The 19,997-nt window shown below is 48.4% G+C and overlaps 1 protein-coding gene across 1 annotated transcript; it reads left to right on the top strand.

Annotated features, from left to right (window-relative positions):
- Positions 1-374: 374 nt before the first annotated feature.
- KRT79 (keratin 79) lies at positions 375-11,777 on the top strand. Its single transcript, XM_061122526.1, has 9 exons — positions 375-851; positions 2,761-2,981; positions 4,028-4,088; positions 4,189-4,284; positions 8,814-8,978; positions 9,187-9,312; positions 10,250-10,470; positions 11,168-11,202; positions 11,431-11,777. Exons 1-9 carry the CDS (start codon positions 375-377, stop codon positions 11,634-11,636), a joined length of 1,608 nt encoding a protein of 535 aa, XP_060978509.1. The 3' UTR covers positions 11,637-11,777.
- The last annotated feature ends 8,220 nt before the right edge of the window (positions 11,778-19,997 follow it).

Genomic DNA, 19,997 nt, shown 5'->3' on the forward strand with positions numbered 1-19,997 from the left:
GGCCACCGGGGCTGGGTGGGAGGAGACCAGTCACCCCTGGGTGGTGGGGGTGGCCCTGGGAACCCGTGTCATCCTGTTCCAAGTCAGGAGCGCCCCAGGTGGGGAGAAGGAGGTGGCATCCGGCCCCAGACATTCGGCTCAGCCCTGGCTCTGGAGCTCAGGTGATAACTGGGAGCAGCCCCTCCCTCCCGCAGTGGGAGAGGAACACCCCCGGCACTCAGGGCCCCTCCCTCTCTTCCTGGGGCGATGGGGCAGGAGTGTCTGTGCAGCCCAGGAGCCAGCCCAGTTGGGAAAAGATAAAAAGCCCATCAGTGGCCCAGCAGCTCACTGTGCTCCCCCTCAGCTCTCCGTTCTGCTCTGGCCCCGCTGCAGCGATGAGATCCTCCGTGTCTCGGCAGACATACTCCACCAAAGGAGCCTTCAGCTCCAGCTCAGCCAGTGGCGGGGGTGGCTCCCGGGCCCGCACCAGCTTCAGCTCGGTGACTGTGTCCCGGAACAGTGGCAGCGGCGGGGGGCCCCGCTGTGGCCCCAGCATGGGCGGCTTTGGGAGCCGGAGCCTCTATAACTTGGGGGGCAGCAAGAGCATCTCGGTCAGCGTGGCTGGAGGGGCCTCGGCGGGGCGGGCACTGGGAGGCTTCGGCCTTGGCGGCGGGGCCTACATGGGCCTGGGGGCAAGCAGGTCGACGCTGGGGCCCGTCTGTCCTCCTGGCGGCATCCAGCAGGTCACCGTCAACCAAAGCCTGTTGACCCCCCTCCACGTGGAGATCGACCCGGAGATCCAGCGGGTGCGCACGGAGGAGCGGGAGCAGATCAAGACCCTCAATAACAAGTTCGCCTCCTTCATCGACAAGGTGGGCCCAGATGGAAGGAGGCAGGAAGGGGCCGAAGAGTGCAAGCTGGGCCCCTGAGAGAGGGTGGGAGGGGCGGAGGCTGTTGCAACCCATGTGCACTGGGGTGGGGATGGATGGAGTGACTTTTGAAGCCCTTCTGGCCTGAGCATGGGATGCCTGGACCTGAGTGGCTGGATGGTCTTTATTGTAAGTGATGATGACTCTTGAGTTGCACTCACAAGGCCTTTTGGCCCAGCTCAGCTTGATGGTGTTGCAGTCTTTCTTACAGTCATCATTAGTGGGGTTTCACAGCAGCCTTATTGTACAATTAAATAGCGGATTGTCCTCATTATTCCTCTTAGTGGGGTGGCCCTTCCTGCTTCTTGTCATTTTTTAACTGGGAAAACTGGCTTGAGTGTCAAGTCCCCAAGAACCCCATGTGTTGTCTGTTCTCTTAGTTTGGGAGGAGGTCTAAGGACAAAAAAGTTATCTGGACACAGTGCAGCGGTGGGGAGTTCTAGAGGAAGTCTCCTTTTGGCTTCTCCAATTCTTCCTTGCTGTTCCAGCCAAGAAGCTCAGTGTCGGGGTGGACTTGAGTTCAGTGGTCACAGTTCACCATGACTCAGGGATATGCAGTTTGATCTGCCTCAGATCAGGGGTATCCTGACTCCTTCTCTGGCCCCCAGGCCAGTGAGGCAAGCTCTTGTACTAATGCCTGGCATTTCCAGGTCCATTTTGTTGCATTTTCTACCACTACCCCAAGGCCCCCAATCAGTGGGACCATGATGAGGAGAATCCTGGTGGATGACCATACGTTGGTTCAGTGATTTGTGGGTTTCCAAAGGACCCTGATGCCTCATTTCCTATATGATACCCACAGTGTTTCATGAGTCAGTCTAGGTGACAGTGTGTCTATTTTTAAAAAGAGAAAATTGAGGTCTGGAGAGACAAAGTGATTTGCCCAGGATCACCTGGAGGCAGTGGTGGGCCTGGGAGTCAAGTTCATGGCTTTAAGAGGTCACTGCTCCTGGCAGGCACACCTGCTGCGTGGTGCCCTGGGGCCATGGAACCATGGGCCTGGGGTGCTGTGGAGGTGGGATCCAGAGAGACCAGATGGCAAAGGATGAGGCAAGCTGTTTCGCCCAACCCTTCACCGTCTCCCCGAGTGACTTTTGGTTCTTCTGTGGGACTGTCCCAGAGGTCAAAGAAGCAAACTCCTCTCAGGCTCTCAGAATCACAGCCTGGGACCTGGGGGCCTGAAAGTTTGTCCGTGTCTGGTGTCTTAGAAGCCTGATTGGGCAGAGAATCCCCCTGGGGGCCCATTAAACTCACACCATGAGCACACTTCTAAGTCTATAGAGATAGGGCTGGACATCCGTATTTTAAAAACTTAAAAAATGTCAAGTTAACAGAAAAGTTTCAATAATAGTACAATATATTCCTATATTTATTTTTACCCAGATTAACCAGTTTTTAGCATTTTGTCACTTTTGCTTTCTTTTCCCCTCTTTGTAGGTATATTTGTATATATCCATATGTACATATATATACACATATACTATAGATGTTTCTGCATTTAAAATTTTTGATCATGATGCAGAATTAGGGTTCAGAAAAATTGATTTAGTCTGATTTACCCAGGGTAAATGAGAAGAGGAGACCCAGGGAGAAGTGACTTGACTGTCACCAACCAGTAAATGACCGAACTGGACCTTTTATGTTTATTAATCCTTTAGAGTCCTTGTCATTGGATCGAACTGTCTTTTTCAGCAAAGATGGTTGCCTCAGGAAGTCCTCCCCAAAGCAAGGCATAGACCCCGCACTGCCCCATGGTGTGTCTTGGTCAGGATGGATGGTGATGATGGGCCTGGTCTTTGGTTCCTCCTGGAGCTGGGGGAGGCCCCGGCCCACCCTTCTTGTTCTGGCTCAGGTGCGGTTCCTGGAGCAGCAGAACAAGGTGCTGGAGACCAAGTGGGCGCTGCTGCAGGAGCAGGGTCAGAAATCAGGCGTCACCAGGAACAATCTGGAGCCCTTCTTCGAGCGCTTCATCAACAACCTGCGGGGGAAGCTGGACAACCTCCAGAGCGAGCGGGGGAGGCTGGACTCAGAGTTGAGGAATGTGCAGGATCTTGCTGAGGACTTCAAGACCAAGTGAGGAGTGCTGGACCAGCTGTGGACCAGCTGTGGATGGGGAGGGGCAGCATGGGGATCTCTCAAGAGAGGGCCACCCCGTTCCTGGGTCCTAGGACCCAGCTGGGTGGCTGCTCAGACAGAGCTGTTTCCCATGGGGGCTCATACTCTGGACCCATGGCCTCCTGGAGGGTTGTCACAATTTTAAAAACTATTATAAGATAGGGAGAAAAGTGTAATGAATCTTTATGGTCTCATTACCCAGCTTTTATAATTATCAACTCACAGCCTGTCTTATCTTGTCTATACCCCTACTCACTCCCTTTCCCTCTTTCCTTATTGTCTTGAAGCAAATCTCATTCATCCAAGTCATTTCACTCACAAGCATTTTTACTGGGTGTATTCATAGAGTTCATCTGTATAACTTGATTTAATAATATACAAACACAATGCCATAGGAACACCTAAGTCTTTTAAAACAGTAATCCTCAGTATCATCAACTATCTAATCAATGATTGAACTTGCCCTTGTTCTGTGTCACAAATTTTAAAAATACAGTTTATTTGAATCAAGATGCAAATAATGTACTACACAAATTCACATATTATGATTGGTTGAGCTGTATATTTATGAGTTTAAGGTATAAACATTCGTAACTTTCCCCACTGCTTGACACTGGCAGTTTTTAAATCTTAAAAGTCTCAGTGAAAGCAGTTGGACAGAAGTTGGCGTTTTCAACGATAGCCCGCTGTAGAAAGTGAATGCAAAGGTTAGCCACTGTTGACACATCTTCACCTGTTCCCATAAAGCCTCCCAAGGGCTCTGATTCAAACAGATGGCTGCTCTCAGTTGTCATATTATTGCACAAATACTGTGTTCGCTTGCTCAAAGAGGGTGGGTGGATTATTTAAAAACTGTATCCCAGTTTCTCCATTGGTGGGCTGCATTACAGAACTGCTCCCCAAAGGTGTTCTTGGCTATCGTGGGACCTATTAGGGACTCCTTAAAGCCAACTAGGTTCAGTGTCTTAAAAGGTGAACTGGGTTGAGTCTTCCTTGTGTAACAGGTATGAGGATGAAATCAACAAGCGCACTGCCGCAGAGAACGAGTTTGTGGTCCTCAAGAAGGTGAGCAGGTGGTCTTTATCTGCCAGGGTGCTGGGCTGACTTGGAGAGGGGCAAGAGTCCTGGGGGCTGAGCCCACTGCCCTTCTCTCTCTCTCCCCCAGGATGTGGATGCTGCATACATAGGCCGAATGGATCTGCATGGCACGGTGGACCACCTGGTGGAAGAGATGGACTTCCTGAGGCATCTCTATGAAGAGGTGAGATAGCCAATGGACAGGGATACTTACAGTCACATACAGTTTTGGGGGTTCCTCTTAAAAGTCTGATCAGAATTCAGTAGTGCAACTTCATTGGTAGAATGTAGCACCTGGACCCTTAATCCATACTAGCATCCAAGTCTTATTGTGCTTATAATGGGCCAGGAACTGGGCTAAGGTTTTTATATAATCCCCTCAACAACTTCATAATACAGGTACTGTTATGGTCTCCATTTTATAGTCTTGGACACTGAAGCTCTGAGTAAGTTGTCCATGCTGTCTTAGTTAGCTAGAGGCAGTTGTGGAATTAAAACTTTGTCCTTGGACTGTTATACTATTTTCCTTATTGCCCAGTTTGTAACAGAGCAAAGGATGGAGGACTTGAGATGGGCAAAGAGTGGGGATTGAAATTCCAAGTTAGAGCAGGAGATGAGGTGTGGGTAGCAGGTAGATCGCAGAATTTAGGAGGGATTCCAGGAAACAAGGAGGCTTTGAAGACTAAGGTAAGAAGGTTGAACTTGACATGAGTTGATCATGGACTCTTAGACTCAGTAGGGACCCCAAGGCCAATCTTGCGCTCAGTATAAGAGCCCTTTCTCTAATATATCTCACAGGGAACCATGTAGTCTTTACTTGAAAACTTCCAGAGTCAGGGAGCTCACTCTTTTTTCGGGCAGGCATTTCCATTGTTGAACAACCGTATTGGAAAGCTGACTTAAATCTTCTTCCCACAACTTCTGCTCTTAACTGGCGCTCATTCTGCCCTCTGGGCTGCGTGTATCCAATTGTCTTCCAAGTGACGAATGTCTGCCATATGACAACACTTTAGTGGTCAGGATGATTAGAGAACTGGCTTCTGTGGCATGTGAGAAAGCTGGGGAAACAGCATTCTTAGTCCAGAATTCAGAAAATAGAGGTGGGGAGGAAGGTTATGGATCCAGACTTCTCTTCATGCAGCCTACTATAATACTAGTTTATGTGTTAATTTTAGAAGCCGTTTCAAAATGTTTGCCCCTTAAAAGTCCCCTGGGTTTTTCCATGTGAATGATTTTAAGTGAGACATGCACCCTCTGTTTGCCAACTTCCTGTATATAGGCTGCTGAATTAAAAAAAAAGTTTTGTTTTGTATCAGAGTATAACTGATAAACAATATCATGATAGTTTCAGGTGGACAGCAAAGGGACTCAGCCATGTATATACATGTATGCATTCTCCCCCAAACTCCCCTCCCATCCAGGCTGCCACATAATATTGAACAGAGTTCCCTGTGCTATACAGTTGGTCCTTGTTGGTTATCCATTTTAAGTATTGGGCAGCTGAACTTCTGAAACTGAATTAGAGTTAATGATTCCTTTTTCCTGTGAAGTGTTATTATGGTTTCATCCCATCATTTTAGGTCACTGTGGGTGCTTTGAAACTTGATTCTCCTATTCGTATATTGAAGGTGTCCAGCTGGATAAGTGGATATATTAGTGATGCCCCAGCTTTGGCTTATCTGCAGACCTGCAAACTTAACTTTCAGTTTAGTTATTTGATGACCTTTCAGTGTGAATCCTTGATAAACACATTAAGACAGACAGAGCCAACAAAGGGTCTTCTTCCAAGAATGAGATCTTCACTGATGCCTTCCCACAAGGCTGATCTGATCACTCCGGTAGTAAATAATTGTGTTTCAAGTGGCTCAGCTATTTTAAAATCCAGTTAACTAAGGCATAATTTGGCCCACATTTTTCTGTCTTACTTTTAAGAATGCCAGAGTAAAAGCATTTCCAAAGAGAAGGAAAGAAGATGTCTTCCAAAATAAAAAAAGTCTTGGTCAAACAACATCCGTGGCATCCTTTAGTAGTTTGGTAATGTAGGCATAAAAGAAAAACTATTTGTCTTGATTTTTCCTCAGGGGTGTCTTGTTGGCTCCATGCCTTTCACACAGAGTTTAGAGTCCATTCTAGAGGTTCATGGGAGATTTATGTCAAGTTTAACTTGGAGAAGTCTAAATCTCTCCCCTTTGAAAATGAAGACATTTCCATGTCTCAGGTTCTGGAATTTCTTCTACTGTCCATATTTCTCACGGATCTCTAGGGGTATTTGTTTCCTTGGTCATGGCCATGAGGTCCTAGTATTTTCTCCTCTGGCATGGACCACTGACGTTCTCAACAAGGCCAAGGCCTTTCCTACTCTCAGTATTTGGTTTGGCTTCCATTTCTTCCCAAGCATCCTGCCCTTTTCAGTTTGATGACTGTTTCCCTTGATAGGAAAGAGCAAACATAGGAGTAGAGTTGTTGGCTTTGCCTGGGTTGTCTGTAGGGTTAACCCAATGCTGCCTTCTGCTGACTTCTTAGGTGTCTCCCTAGCTTTTTCTTTACTGGGATCTTTGATGGTCATTCACCATCTGGGATTTCCTCATTCTCTTCTTTTAGGATGATCTCTCTTTTAGGACAGGTCAAGGGTGCCCAGGCCCTTTTCTCTCAGTGGGAAGGAACTGGCTTTCCTAGTGTCTCAAAAAGCTTTCCGTTCCTTTGCTGTTCCCCGTCCATTTGCTGCATATTGCTAAGTACCTTCTGCACAACCATGGAAGGACAGTCTGCTTTTGCAGGTTTCCATATGATATGTTAAGAGCCATGCTGGAACAGGCGAGGTGCATGGGACAGGCTGTGGCTTACTCTTCCTGGGAGGGCTGGGAGAGTTTCAGAGGAGACAGCATTTTGGATTTTGAAGGAAGGACGGGACTTCTAAAGAAGGGGCAAGTAGAATCTGCCAACTAGGGCCCCAGCCTGCACCATGACACTGAGCACAGTGTGTTTGGGGAGCAGCAGGTGAACCAGGCATCAAGAGTGTGGGAGAATTAGGTGAGGAGGTTAGAATTAGGTCAGAATTAGAATTAGAAGGGAAGGGAGCTGACCAAGTGACCAAGCCAGGGTCACTTTCTGTGCCTCCTTGGGAGGTAAGAGTGAAGACCAGAGCAGTCGTTCCCTTGCTTGCATACCAGTTGTGATGGCTAACACAGCACTCAGTAATCAACTTTATGGTCTGGTTTTGGTCAAGCCAGATCTTAAGGAAATTTAGAAGGCCAACCACCAATCCCTGGCCTGTCATACAGGGCCGGAAAATGACCTTGTGGCTTCCCTCTGGCCTGGGGAGGGGGGTCCCTGTGGGATCCAGCCCTTGCTTCAGTGCCATCACTACATCTCTCTGGCTCCTTTCCCCATGCGTAGATAGAAAGCTCACACCTTAACTCCACAGCTCGCACCTTAACTCACTTGCATTAGCTCTTTCTTCGGAAAGCCTTCCGTATTTATCCTCTAGTCCTAGCAAGAACATCCTTATCCACTCTTGGTGGTGTCTGGTAGATAGTGTTTGCCTCTTCTCTGAAAAATTCCAAGTTAATTTTCCTCAGGACCACACTCTGGCACAAGGTTATAGAGGGACCCTGAGCCGGGGAGGGTGATGAGTGATGCTGCAAGATAATGCTGGCAACGCACGACTGTGGCAATGATTTTATCAGTGGCATATGCTTCGTGGGCATATTGACTGACCTTTGGACAAGGCTGGGCAATTAATGCACTTTACTGAGCACTCACCATGGGTCAGGTATGAATCTGAATCCTCAGATCAACTACATTATGAAGGTATTATCACAGCCATTTTACAGAAGAGACTGAGGCCTTGTAAGGCTCAGTGAGGACCTCAGTACCACAGCTAGTGAATGTCAGACCGGCATTCGAACTTAGCTTTGTCTGTCTTCAGAGCTTGTGTCTTTCTGCCTGGCCCCCACCTCCAACCCATTCTACCTTTTAAAAGCCAGTCTAATTTGAACATCTAAATTTGTGTCTACTCTGATATCAGTTTTGGCTTTGGTAGTTCTTTCTTTCTAATTTTTTAAATTGAAATATAGTTGATTTACTATAGTTGTGTTAGTTTCAGTTATATGGTAAAGTGATTTGATTATACACACACATATATGTATATATATATGGGCTTCCAGGTGGTGCCAGTGGTAAAGAACCCACTGCCAATGCAGGACATGCAGGGGATGTGGGTTTGATCCCTGGGTTGGGAAGATACCCTGGAAGAGGAAACGGAAACCCGCTTCAGTATTCTTGCCTGGAGAAGCCCACGGACAGAGAGGCATGTGGGCGATAGTCCATGGGGTCGCAAAGAGCTGGACATGACTGAAGAGACTTAGCCCAGCACAGCCTCCTGTGGGCCAGCTGTGGCCCCGCCTGCCTCCCGGGGGTTCTGAGGATTAAAGGTGAGCCTGCTGGCTCAGGGCCTGGCAGCAACTAGAATGCACTCCTTCCTTCTTTAGGCTCTTGGAAGCCTGCAAATCCACACCAAGAAAGAGGTCTATTCAACTGGGAGCCCCGTTTCCAGCTGGAAAGACTGAAGCTCTGTTGGCAGCCTTAGATTCCTTCTAGGGTGGATCCTGGAGGGGCGGGAGCACGGCCTCTTGATGCCAAAATCACTCCTCCACCCCCTGCTCCCCTGGCCTGGGACAGGGGTGCTGGAGACAACTCCATCTGTTTCTGCAGGAGCTGAGCCAAGTGCAGACTCACGTGTCTGACACCAGTGTCGTTCTCTCCATGGACAACAACCGCAGCCTCGACCTGGACAGCATCATCGCTGAGGTGAAGGCCCAGTATGAGCAGATTGCCCAGAGGAGCAGGGCTGAGGCTGAGTCCTGGTACCAGACCAAGGTGAGAGAATGGCTGGCTCAGGGGTGTGGGTTGGGCCTGTACCCAGACCTTCCCCCTTGGTGAGAGGCCTGGGACCCTGGGCTCCTCGGAGGCTGGGACCAGACGCACCCAGCCTACTCATCCAGCTGTGGGGTGGGTCCAGGGCCAGCAGTTACCCAGGTGGGCCTGGAACGATTTGATAGCTCACTGCCGTTTCTTTGGTCTCCAGTATGAGGAACTGCAGGTGACCGCTGGGAAGCATGGGGACAACCTGCGGGACACCAAGAATGAGATTGCTGAGCTCACCCGCACTGTGCAGCGGCTGCAGGGGGAGGCAGATGCAGTCAAGAAGCAGGTGAGCCTCTGCTGGGGGCCTGAGGGTCAGGCCTGGGTGTTGGCAGAGGTGTGCTCAGGGGTGAGGCCTGTTCTTCTCCTCATGGACGGGATACGCTCAAACGCTGGACCAATAAGATCAAGCAGCTCCTCTTACAGGAGAGGAAACTGAGGCTCAGAGAGGGACAGGGACTTGCCCAAGATCACATAGCATATTAGTGGTAGAGTAGCCCCCTCCAAGAATATTGATCCCATCTCCAGAAGGTCAGAGCAGGAGTCTCAGCATTCAAGAGTCCAGGTCCCAGTTGCTGACTCCAAGGCATAGGCTTCTCCTAAGAGCAGAATGAAGCATTTGGTTAATGGTGAGCTTGTATGATTTATCTTATCTCTTTTGTGGCACTGAGGTGAGTTGCAGCAGGAAGGTTTTCTTTTTTTTTAAAGATTTCTTTATTTCTTTTATTTTTTGACTGTGGTGGGTCTTTGTTGCTGCATTTGGGATTTCTCTAGTTGTAGTGAGCGGGGACTACTCTTCATTGAGGTGCATGGGCTTCTCATTGCGGTGGCGTCTCTTGTTGTGGAGCATGGGTTCTAGAGTGCTCAGGCTCGGTAGTTGTGGCACATGGGCTTAGCTGTTCCTCAGCATGTGTGATTTTCCCAGACCGGGGATCAAACCCATGTCCTCTGCATTGCAAGGCAGACTCTCAACCACTGAACCACCAGGAAAGCCTCCAGGAGGGTCTTAAAATTAGACTTCAGTAAGAACTTTCCCAGTGGGGCTCCATGATCTTGTTTTTATAGTATCACCTCCTCTCTCAGAGGAATATTTCTCTTTTCCTTCATTCTCAGTTGGTTGGGGTGGCAGTCAGGGAAGCTGGGGATGGTGATGTCTGGTTTAAGGGCAGAGAGATGGATGCAATGACCCTGGAGGGTGTGCCCAATACCTCTCATGCCCTGGGCAGTGCCAGCAGCTGCAGACTGCCATCGCGGATGCGGAACAGCGCGGGGATCTGGCATTAAAAGATGCTCAGAAGAAACTTGGGGACCTGGATGCTGCCCTGAATCAGGCCAAGGAGGACCTGGCTCGGCTGCTGCGTGACTACCAGGCGCTCATGAACGTCAAGCTGGCCCTGGACGTGGAAATTGCTACCTACCGCAAGCTGCTGGAGAGTGAGGAGAGCAGGTGGGTGCGCCCCCCCGTCCTGATTCTGAGGGCTCCCAGCCCTGCCCTGTGGGAGATCCCATGTAGTTGGTTCTTGTGCCAAGGGTAGGAGGGTAAGGGAGCAACCATGGAGCTGGGCTCGTAACTCACCACCTGAGACTCTCCTGCTTGTGTTCAGCGCCTCACTGTGTGTCTCCTTGGCTGGCACTACCACCAGTAATCCTGATGGCGTTTGGCAGGCCAACAGGGGACAGGGTTTTCTTTTCCAACACCAGATTCTGACCCTAGCAGAAACTTTGAAAAAAAACTCATCATCTCTGGTCTTGTGGAAGGCATGAGATGTAGAGAAAGTCACCTTAGCCAGAAAACGGGCAGCTCTGTTGTGAAGTGGGTTTTGTTTCCCATCCCACTGGAGCTGGGGGTGCTGCTTATGGTGCAAGTGTGGGGGGAGGAGAGGGCAGAAGAAGGATGGAGCTGCCTGGCCTACTGAATCTCTGCTTTCTCTGCTACGCTGGCTTTAGGACCTGGCGGAAAGGTACCTGGCCCAGGGCAGCCCTGGGTCAAGCTGGGTCCCCTGATTTTGTCTCGGGTGGCCTCGGCTCCTGAGAGTCTCAAGGCCCATTGAGTTGATCTATTGTAAAGACAGTGAGAGGGAGAGAGTTTTTACTTGGGTTCCTGGGACCACTGATCCTTCACCTGGCCTGTCTGTTTCCCCCAGGATGTCTGGAGAATGTCCCAGTGCTGTCAGCATTTGTGAGTATTTTGCCACCCCGGGCCTGGCCCCAGTCCTCTGCTCAGTCCTTTCAATCTGTCCTTGAGCCCTGGAGACAGTTTCGGGGGGTCCCAGAGAATGAGCTCCCTGCCCCCCGTTTCCCAGGGCACCACTGTCTGAGTTCATTCCCATCACTCACTGATGTCTGGAAGCCCTGGATCCTCTCCTGACACGGCTGCCCCGCCTCACCCAGACCCTTTCTCTTGCAGCGGTGACGGGCAACTCCACCACTGTGTGCGGAGGCGGCGTGGCTGGCTTCGGGGGTGGCATCTCCCTGGGTGGGGGTGGGGGCACCAGCAAGGGCAGATTCAGCACAAATGCGGGCTATAGCACTGTCAAGGGAGGGCCTGTCTCTGGGGGCACCTCCATCCTGCGGAAGACCACCACGGTCAAGACGTCCAGCCGGAGGTATTAGCTGCTGTCTTGCAAGCCGGGGCCCCTGCGCTTTCTCTCTCCACTCCCCATCCTCAGGAGCAGGAATAGCCCCAGGACCACTGATCCAGGGTACAGGCATGCCAGACGGTGCATGGGATCTGCATTTTGGGAAGGGCTCAAATCTACCCAGGTTTTCTCCTTAGTTCTGCAACAGAATGGGAGGGGTGGTTAAGGCCACCAGTTTGCAGGATGTGTTTGGATGATTCGGGGATGATATTTTGACCATGGAGAGGAGGTTGGATTTCCCCAGGCCATCTCGGCTTCTCTCACCTCTTCTGCTCATCTGCTCTGGGCTCAGGTCAGGCTGAGAAAGGATAAAGGAAAGTCAGAAGTTGGTCTCCCGTCTCCCACCAGACCACCCCCTCCCTGAATCTCCCTACGTCCCCCTCCCCTGTCTGTGCTATGATGTATCTCAATAAATGTCAATTGCAGCTAGCTGTCTGGGGCTTGTCTGTCCTGCTCAGAGAACAGAAACTGTCAGCTGATTAACTCAGTGATGGTTAGGCAGCAACAACCACATGCTCACATCTCAATCATGCTAAAAGCACATTAGTTCAGTGCCATCACCACTGTAGGCTTTGGCTCTTACTCTCCTCCTGGAGAAAGCTGGAGGGACTATGTAAGTAGCTCCCAGCAGGACCCAGCTCCTAGCAGCTGTCTATTGCCCATCCACTTCCCTAATGCTACTGTGCCCCCTGCCAACTCCGCGAGGCAGGCAGCATGTGTTCAGTGGAGAGGTCTTGGGTTTCACAATAGGTTTAAATCCCGACGCTACCACTTACTAGCTGTGTGACCTTGGGCAAATTACTTAGCTTCTTTGGGCCTCACTTTCCTCCTTTGTAAGGGGGCAACAGAGGATGAGACAGAGGCTGGTTGGATGGCATCACCGACTCGATGGCCATGAGTTTGAGCAAGCTCTGGGAGTTGGTGATGGATAGGGAAGCCTGGCGTGTTGCGGTTCATGGGGTCTCAGAGTCGGACATGACTGAGTGACTGAACTTCCTCCTTTGTCAAAACGGGTGTGATGAAAACGTGTGTAAAGCATCTGGCTTAGAAGAGCCTTGGCAGGAACTACTTTCCTTAGCTTGGGCTTCTGGTTCCCAGCTCATCATCTTGGAGTGAGATGATTTCTCTTTTAGCCCTCACATCCAGTCATCCATAAAAACCCACATTTTCCTGCCAATAACAGAATATATATTGTTCTCAAGTGCACATGGAGCATTTTCTGGGATAAATCCTGTGTTTGGCCACAAAATAAATCTTGGAAGGCAGCTATGCTCACCACTATATCACAGATGCTGCACATAAAACAAGTCTTAGCAAATTCAAGAAGACTTAAATAATATAAAATGTCTTTGTTGACCACAATAGTATGAAACTAGAAACCAATAACAGAAGGAAAAGTGGAAAATTCATGAATACACGGCAATTAAACAGTACACTCCAAAGAACAACTCCAGTAACCAATAGATCAAAGAAGAAATTTAAAAATGGAAATAAAAAAGTATCTGGAGGCAAATGAAAATGGAAACACAACATACCAAAACTTATGAGATGCAGCAAGAGCAGTTCTAAGAGGGAAATTGATAGCTATAAACACTTGTATTGAGAAAATAGAAAGAACCCAAATAAATATCTTAACTTAAAACCTCAGGGAACTAGAAAAAGAACAGAGTAAGTCCACATTTAGAAGAAGGAAGGAAATAATAAAGATTAGAGCAGAAGTAAATTAAATAGGAAACAGGAAAATAATAGAAAATACAAAACCCCCTTAGAGCTGGCTCTTTGAAAAGGTGAAAAAAATCAACAACCTTTAGCTAGACTAACCAAGGAAAAAAGAGAAGGCCCAAATCAATGAAATCGTTAAAGAAAGAGGAGACATTACAACTGATACCACAAAATACATAGGATCAGACTTCCTGGGGGAACAGTGTGTAAGAATCTGCCTGCCAGTGCAGGGGACATGGGTTCAATCTCTGGTCTGGGTAGATTTCACATACTGCAGGGCAACTAAGCCTGTGTGCCACAACTACTGAGCCCACATGCTGCAACTTTTGAAGCCTGTGTGTCTAGAGCCTGTGCTCCACAACAAGAGACACCATTGCAATGAGAAGCTCACACACCACAATGAAGAGTAGCCCCCGCTTATTATAATTCGATAAATCCCGGGCAAAGCAATGAAGACCCAGATCAGTCAAAAATAAATAAATAAAATTATGAAAAAAATACATAGGAAAAAAAATACATAGGATTATAAGAGGTTGTTATGAACAACTATATGCCAATAAACTAGACAACCTAGAAGAAAGGGATAACTTCTTGGATATATATCACCTACCAAGACCAAATCAGGAGAAAACTGGAAATCTGAACCGATCAATTACCAGTAAAGAATATTGAATCAGTAATTAAAAGTCTCCCAACAAGGAAAATTGCAGGACCAGATGGCTTCATTAGTAAATTTTTTTTACCAAATATTAAAGAATTAATGCCAACCCTTCTCAAACTTCTCCAAACCCCAAAGAGAAGGGAAAACCCCCAAACTCATCTCATGGGATTAGCATCAAAGCCAGATAAGCACACTACAAGGAAAGAAAACTACAGACCAATATCCCTGATGACTATAGATACAAAAATATTCCCAACAGAATACTAGAAAACTGAATTCCACAGCACATTAAAAGGACACTACATCATGATCAAGTGGGATTCATCCCTGGGATGCAAGGTTGGCACAACATACACAAATCCGTAAGTATGACACATTAACAGAATACAAAATAAAAAAATCACATGATCATCTCAATGTGCGTGCTTCCTGCTAAGCCTCTTCAGTCACGCCTGACTCTTTGCGACTCTATGGACTGTAGCCCACCAGGCTCCTTCGTCCATGGGATTCTCCAGGCAAGAATACTGGAGTGCACTGCCATGCCCTCCTCCAGGGAATCTTTCTGACCCAGGGATCTGCATCATCTGAATACATGCAGAAAAAGCATTTGAAGGAATTCAACACCCACTCATGATAAGAATTATCAACAAACTAGGTATAGAAGGAACATACCTCAACATAATAAAAACCATTTATCACAAGCTGACAGCTAACATCACACTTCAAGGTAAAAGGTCACAAGCTCTTCCTCCAAAATCAGGAACAAGGCAAGGGTGCTCACTCTCACAATTCCAATTCAGCTAACTGGAAGTGGTAATCAGATATTTTTAAAAAAATTGAAGCATAGTTAATTTACAGTGCTGTGTCAATTTCAAGTGTACAGCAAAGTGATTCAGTTGTACATATACACATATGTATATATCCTAACAGAGAAACAGTTTTATTGACATTATATTTCACTTCAATTCAGTTTAGTTGCTCAGTTTTGTCTGACTCTTTGCGACCCAATGGACTGTAGCATGCCAGGCTTCCCTGTCCATCACCAGTTCTCGGAGCTTGCTCAAACTTATGCCCATCGAGTCGGTGATGCCATCAAGCCATCTTACTCTCTGTAGTTCCCTTCTCCTCCTGCCTTCGATCTTTCCCAGCATCAGGGTCTTTTCCAATGAGTCAGTTCTTTGCATCAGGTGGCCAAAGTACTGGAGTTTCAGCTTCAGCATCAGTCCTTCCAGTGAATATTCAGGACTGATTTCCTTTAGGATTGACAGTCTCTGCCATCAGGAAGCTTCCATAATAAGCCTCTTATCCTTATCCATCAGAGGGCAGACAGAATGAAAACCACAATCACAGAAAACTAATCAAACTGATCACATGGACCACAGTCATGTCTAACTCAACGAAACTATGAGCCATGCTGTGTAGGCTCGGGAGGGTCATGGTGGAGACTTCTGACAAAATGTGGTCTACTGGAGAAGAGAATGGCAAACCACTTCAGTATTCTTGCCTTGAGAACCCCATCAACAATATGAAAAGGCAAAAAGATATGAAATTATATTTAGGACTTAAGAAATAGAAACAGTTTCATCATATAACAAAACTCAAAGATTATACTATGGGCCAGGAAGATCCACTAAGGACAATGTGTTATGTTACTTAGAAATACTTGTGTAAATCTGGGAATGGCCCAGACACGGGTTTCCAGGCTGAATTTCTGGAGACTCAGGACCCCAGGGGCTGCTCTCAAGGGATCTGGGAGAGGCCAGCAGGCAAGAAGATTCATAGTTCTCTCCTCTGCACCAATCAGAGCATCTCCTCTTTTAGCTGTTTTACAAATGGGGCTGTGTATTTGTTTTTGATGACAAGAATGGTTTTGCTGCCAGAACATGTTGGATTACCCCTGCTGACACATTCCCGGGGGGCGTGGGAGACCAGAAATGCTCTCTGTCCCTGGGAAAGGGGAGACTTTGTGCACAGACCCTGCTTCCCGATTCTAAGGGCTCCCCACCCTCTCTCTGCCCTCACTGTCCCCGTTCCGAAATGCTGACTGGTCCTTTCTGTAGAATTTCTGATCCCCAAGTTGGCTCTGGCTCCCCACGGAGTGACTCAGGGGTGGCTGAGGATGGGTGACTGAACAGGGTGAGGGCACCAACCTGGTCAGGGCGAGGGGGGGGTGCTTTCCCACACCACACACCAGGTTTGGGGCTAAGAGTAAAAGACTTGGGATCCCTGTAATCCCAGGACTGAATGCCAGGGCTTGCCTCCCTCACCCACAAAGCCCCAGGCAAACACACCCTCCGCTCTGCTCCACACCCCTGTCAGCTGTTCATCCCTCTTTGACAAGATGGGGAATAGCTGCCAGTTGAGGAAGGGTCACAAGGACAAGAGTGGAAACGTGGAGGTGGGGCAGGGAACCGGATTTTAGCTGTTGCTGCCAGGTAGAGTCACCTGGTCCCATTTCCTGCCTCTGGCCCAGGGCTGCAGGAGGCATCCTTCCCTTTTTCACAGATGGAAACTCTTCTTTGCCTTTCTCCCTTGGGGGAAAGGGCTCTCTTGTACACTGGGGGCATGCTGCCTTGAGTTTTTCAGGCTATAGTCCGAGGATTTTGTGAACTTCTGGGAATTCTGACTTTATAATGAGCCACAGAATAGGGCTCTAGTCTAGAACTTTCTTTCTGTTTGGTTTGGGTTTATTGTAGGATTTGTCATTTAGCTAATTTGGACTTAGTTGGAGGACACAGAATTGGTCCCTCCACGACAGGGTCCTATCTTATTGGGTAGTTGTAAGGACAGGGCCACATGATCCGATCAACATTCCTTGGCAAAATCAAGGACAGAACATTTAGTGTGCTGGCCGAGACCCTGTGGCTGCTCTGGTGGATCACAAGCTATGGGTCAAAGTTCCCTATAGTTGTTTTTCCTGCAGTTTCTGATATAAACTGTTGGGGTGTAGAGATTAAGTTCACAAGCTTTGAAGTTAGATGGACAGGACTGGCCACCTACTTCCACCACTTCCTAGCTCTCCACCTTGGTTGTCTGTTACTCTAAACAACCTGGCGACCCCCTTTTGCTGGGTTGTTGTGATGAAGGGAATTCTTTCTTTCCTTTTTTTTTTTTTTAAACATCTGTAAATATAAATTCAGGCTGATATGGGTGGCTTCACATCAGTAGTAACATCTACACTTCAGCCATCTTTCTGCTTATATTCTAGGGGCACAGCTTGGGATGAGGCTGAAATACTAAGTCCAAATTGGGTGCCTCTGCTAACAGTGTCCTTGTTTCTTTTATCTCTACCACACAGCTCCTGGGGAACATACTGGTGAGTACACTGGCTTGAAAGTTTGGCAAGGAATTCACCCCAGAGTTGCAGGCTGCCTGTCAGAAGGTGGTGGCTGATGTGGCTAAGGCCCTCACCTACAAATACCATTGAGATCCTGTCCTATTTTTTTTCCCCCAAAGGAATATTTATTTTTAATTGATTGACAATTGGTTTACAATATGGGTTTGATTACTATCATACATTAATATGAATTAACCATAGGTGTATATATTTCCCCTCCCACCTGAATCTCCCCTCCCACCTCTGGCCCATTCCCACTCCTCTAGGTTATTACAGAGCTCCCATTTTGAGTTGATGACCATTGTGATAGCTTATGTTGAAGGGTGTCAGATTTTTGTCTTACAGAGGAGACAGTTTCCATCCGGGGTCAGAGACAAAACTTGATCACTCAGAGCTTTTGTGCAGAAGTTTTATTACAATGCAAAAAGGACAGAGAAGGCTTCTGACATAGACATCAGAAGGGGAACAGGAGAGTGCCCCCGAAGGAAATTCTTATAAGAAAAGCACTCAGCGTCCAGCGCATGATGGCAGTTCTCTGGGAGAGTAACTGCTACCTGGAAAGCCAGGCAGCCTTCCCTCATCTTTCTGTTTGAGGGATGACCTCTGCCTCAACTTAGGGTTTGCGTGACAAGAAGTACCTCCATTGAGGATCCACGGTTTGGGTGTCTCACAGGCACAAAATAAGATTGATTATATATTATAGATTATTTCCCTTAAAGTCCCTTCCACCTCTGTTGGCTTTCTGTTTTAGACACACCTTAAGGACACAGCATTTTCTTGTATTGGAGTGTCAGAGCTATAGACTATAAGACACAATGGACACATCACAAGACACCATGGGGATACATCTCTGGGGAGGAAAACCCTCCTCCTAGCCTACAAAAGTCCTCGTCAACCCCTAGAGGCAGCCAGGAAGATGGAGCCATGAGTGGGAGGTGAGACAGGTGAGGGGTCTGAGCCCTGGGTACTGCCCCTTCCAGCCCTTGGGGCAGAAAAGCAGACAATCAGACCTCAGCTCCCCTTCAGCTACAGCCTCAGCCATACCCACTAGGGTGGAAATTGGTAAACCCTGGGATACTTGCACCCTCAGAACCTCCTCAGAGAAGGCAATGGCAACCCACTCCAGTACTCTTGCCTGGAAAATCCCATGGATGGAGGAGCCTGGTGGGCTGCAGTCCATGGGGTTGCTAAGAGTCAGACATGACTGAGCGGCTTCACTTTCGCTTTTCACTTTCATGCATTGGAGAAGGAAATGGCAACCCACTCCAGTGTTCTTGCCTGGAGAATCCCAGGGACTGGGGAGCCTGGTGGGCTCCTGTCTATGGGGTCGCAGAGTCAGACACGACTGAAGCGACTTAGCAGCAGCAGCAGCAGAGCCCCCTTGACCTGAATTGTTGGTTCAAGGTTTGCTCAGGTGCCCAATTCTGGACTGACTGTGGCACAAATTAGACAAACTGACTTTATATCAGGCAGGATGGTATGGGTGAGAGGCTAGGGAGGGTAGAGCCTTTGGGAATAGACTGATGTCATTTGGGGCCATAGCTCCACCACTGTGTGACCCTGGGGGCTACTTCTTCTCCCCAGGATCTTCCAAGTCATCATTTGTAAACACAGTTATCATGCTGATCACAGAGAGTTTCTAGGAAGATTACATGATCACATGTATATAAAGCAGTCAGCTCAGAGCCTGGCACAAAGCTGGCACTCCATAAATACTCATTGAGAGGGTGAAAGGATGTCCAACCTTGACCCTCACAGGAGATGGTCCTGGATCTAGAGTGCTCACCTACTACAGATGGATGGACTATGGCTCAGGCTTTCTCCAGCGGACCTTTGATGGAGCCCCGGTGGAGGGGGGGTGTCTCCTATCCTCCCTGCCATAGCCCTTCCATCCACTCATTTACTTAGAGGCCTTCTGGGCAGGTGCACAGAGAGCCCAGCAAAGGCAGAGGTAGATGGGGACAGAGGGTGAGGTGTGGATGAGAAATAGAGGAAGAGGAGGGCAGGGAGAGGTGATGAGTGTGGGGGTGGGGAGAGAGGAGCTGGCTGGAGGAGAGAGCTCCCAGCCAGCCTAGTTTTCCTGCAGCCTGGTTCCCATGACCTGGATCCATGCATCCCATGGGCCTCCTCAGTCTCTTTGCATGGAAGGGGCTGCTCATTTTTTTTTTTTTTAATTATTTTTGGCTGTGCTGGGTCTGCGTTCCTGTGAGGGCTTTCTCTAGTTGCAGCAAGTGGGGGCTACTCTTCGTTGCAGTGTGAGGGTTTCTCATTGCGGTGGCTTCTCTTGTGGAGCCTGGGCTCTAGAGCGCAGGCTCAGTAGTTGTGGCGCACAGGCTTAGTTGCTCTGTGGCACGTGGGATTGTCTTGGACCAGGGATTGAACCCTTGTCCTCTGCACTGGCAGGCAGATTCTTAGCCTCTGGACCTCCAGGGAAGTCTAGGGCTGCTCATTTTTGCAGTGGCCAGCTTTCATTTGGTCAGGGTCAGCTTGGGCCTGTGGGAATCATGCATGCCCTCTTCACTGCCATTCCCCAGTTTCGGGATAGCAGTCTCATTAGAGATTGAGAGGAGAGATGAAGATTCATCTGATTTCCCCTCAAAAGTGGCAACACTGAA

Source organism: Dama dama, chromosome 3 (assembly GCF_033118175.1).
Source record: "Dama dama isolate Ldn47 chromosome 3, ASM3311817v1, whole genome shotgun sequence".
NCBI classification, from domain to species: domain Eukaryota; kingdom Metazoa; phylum Chordata; class Mammalia; order Artiodactyla; family Cervidae; genus Dama; species Dama dama.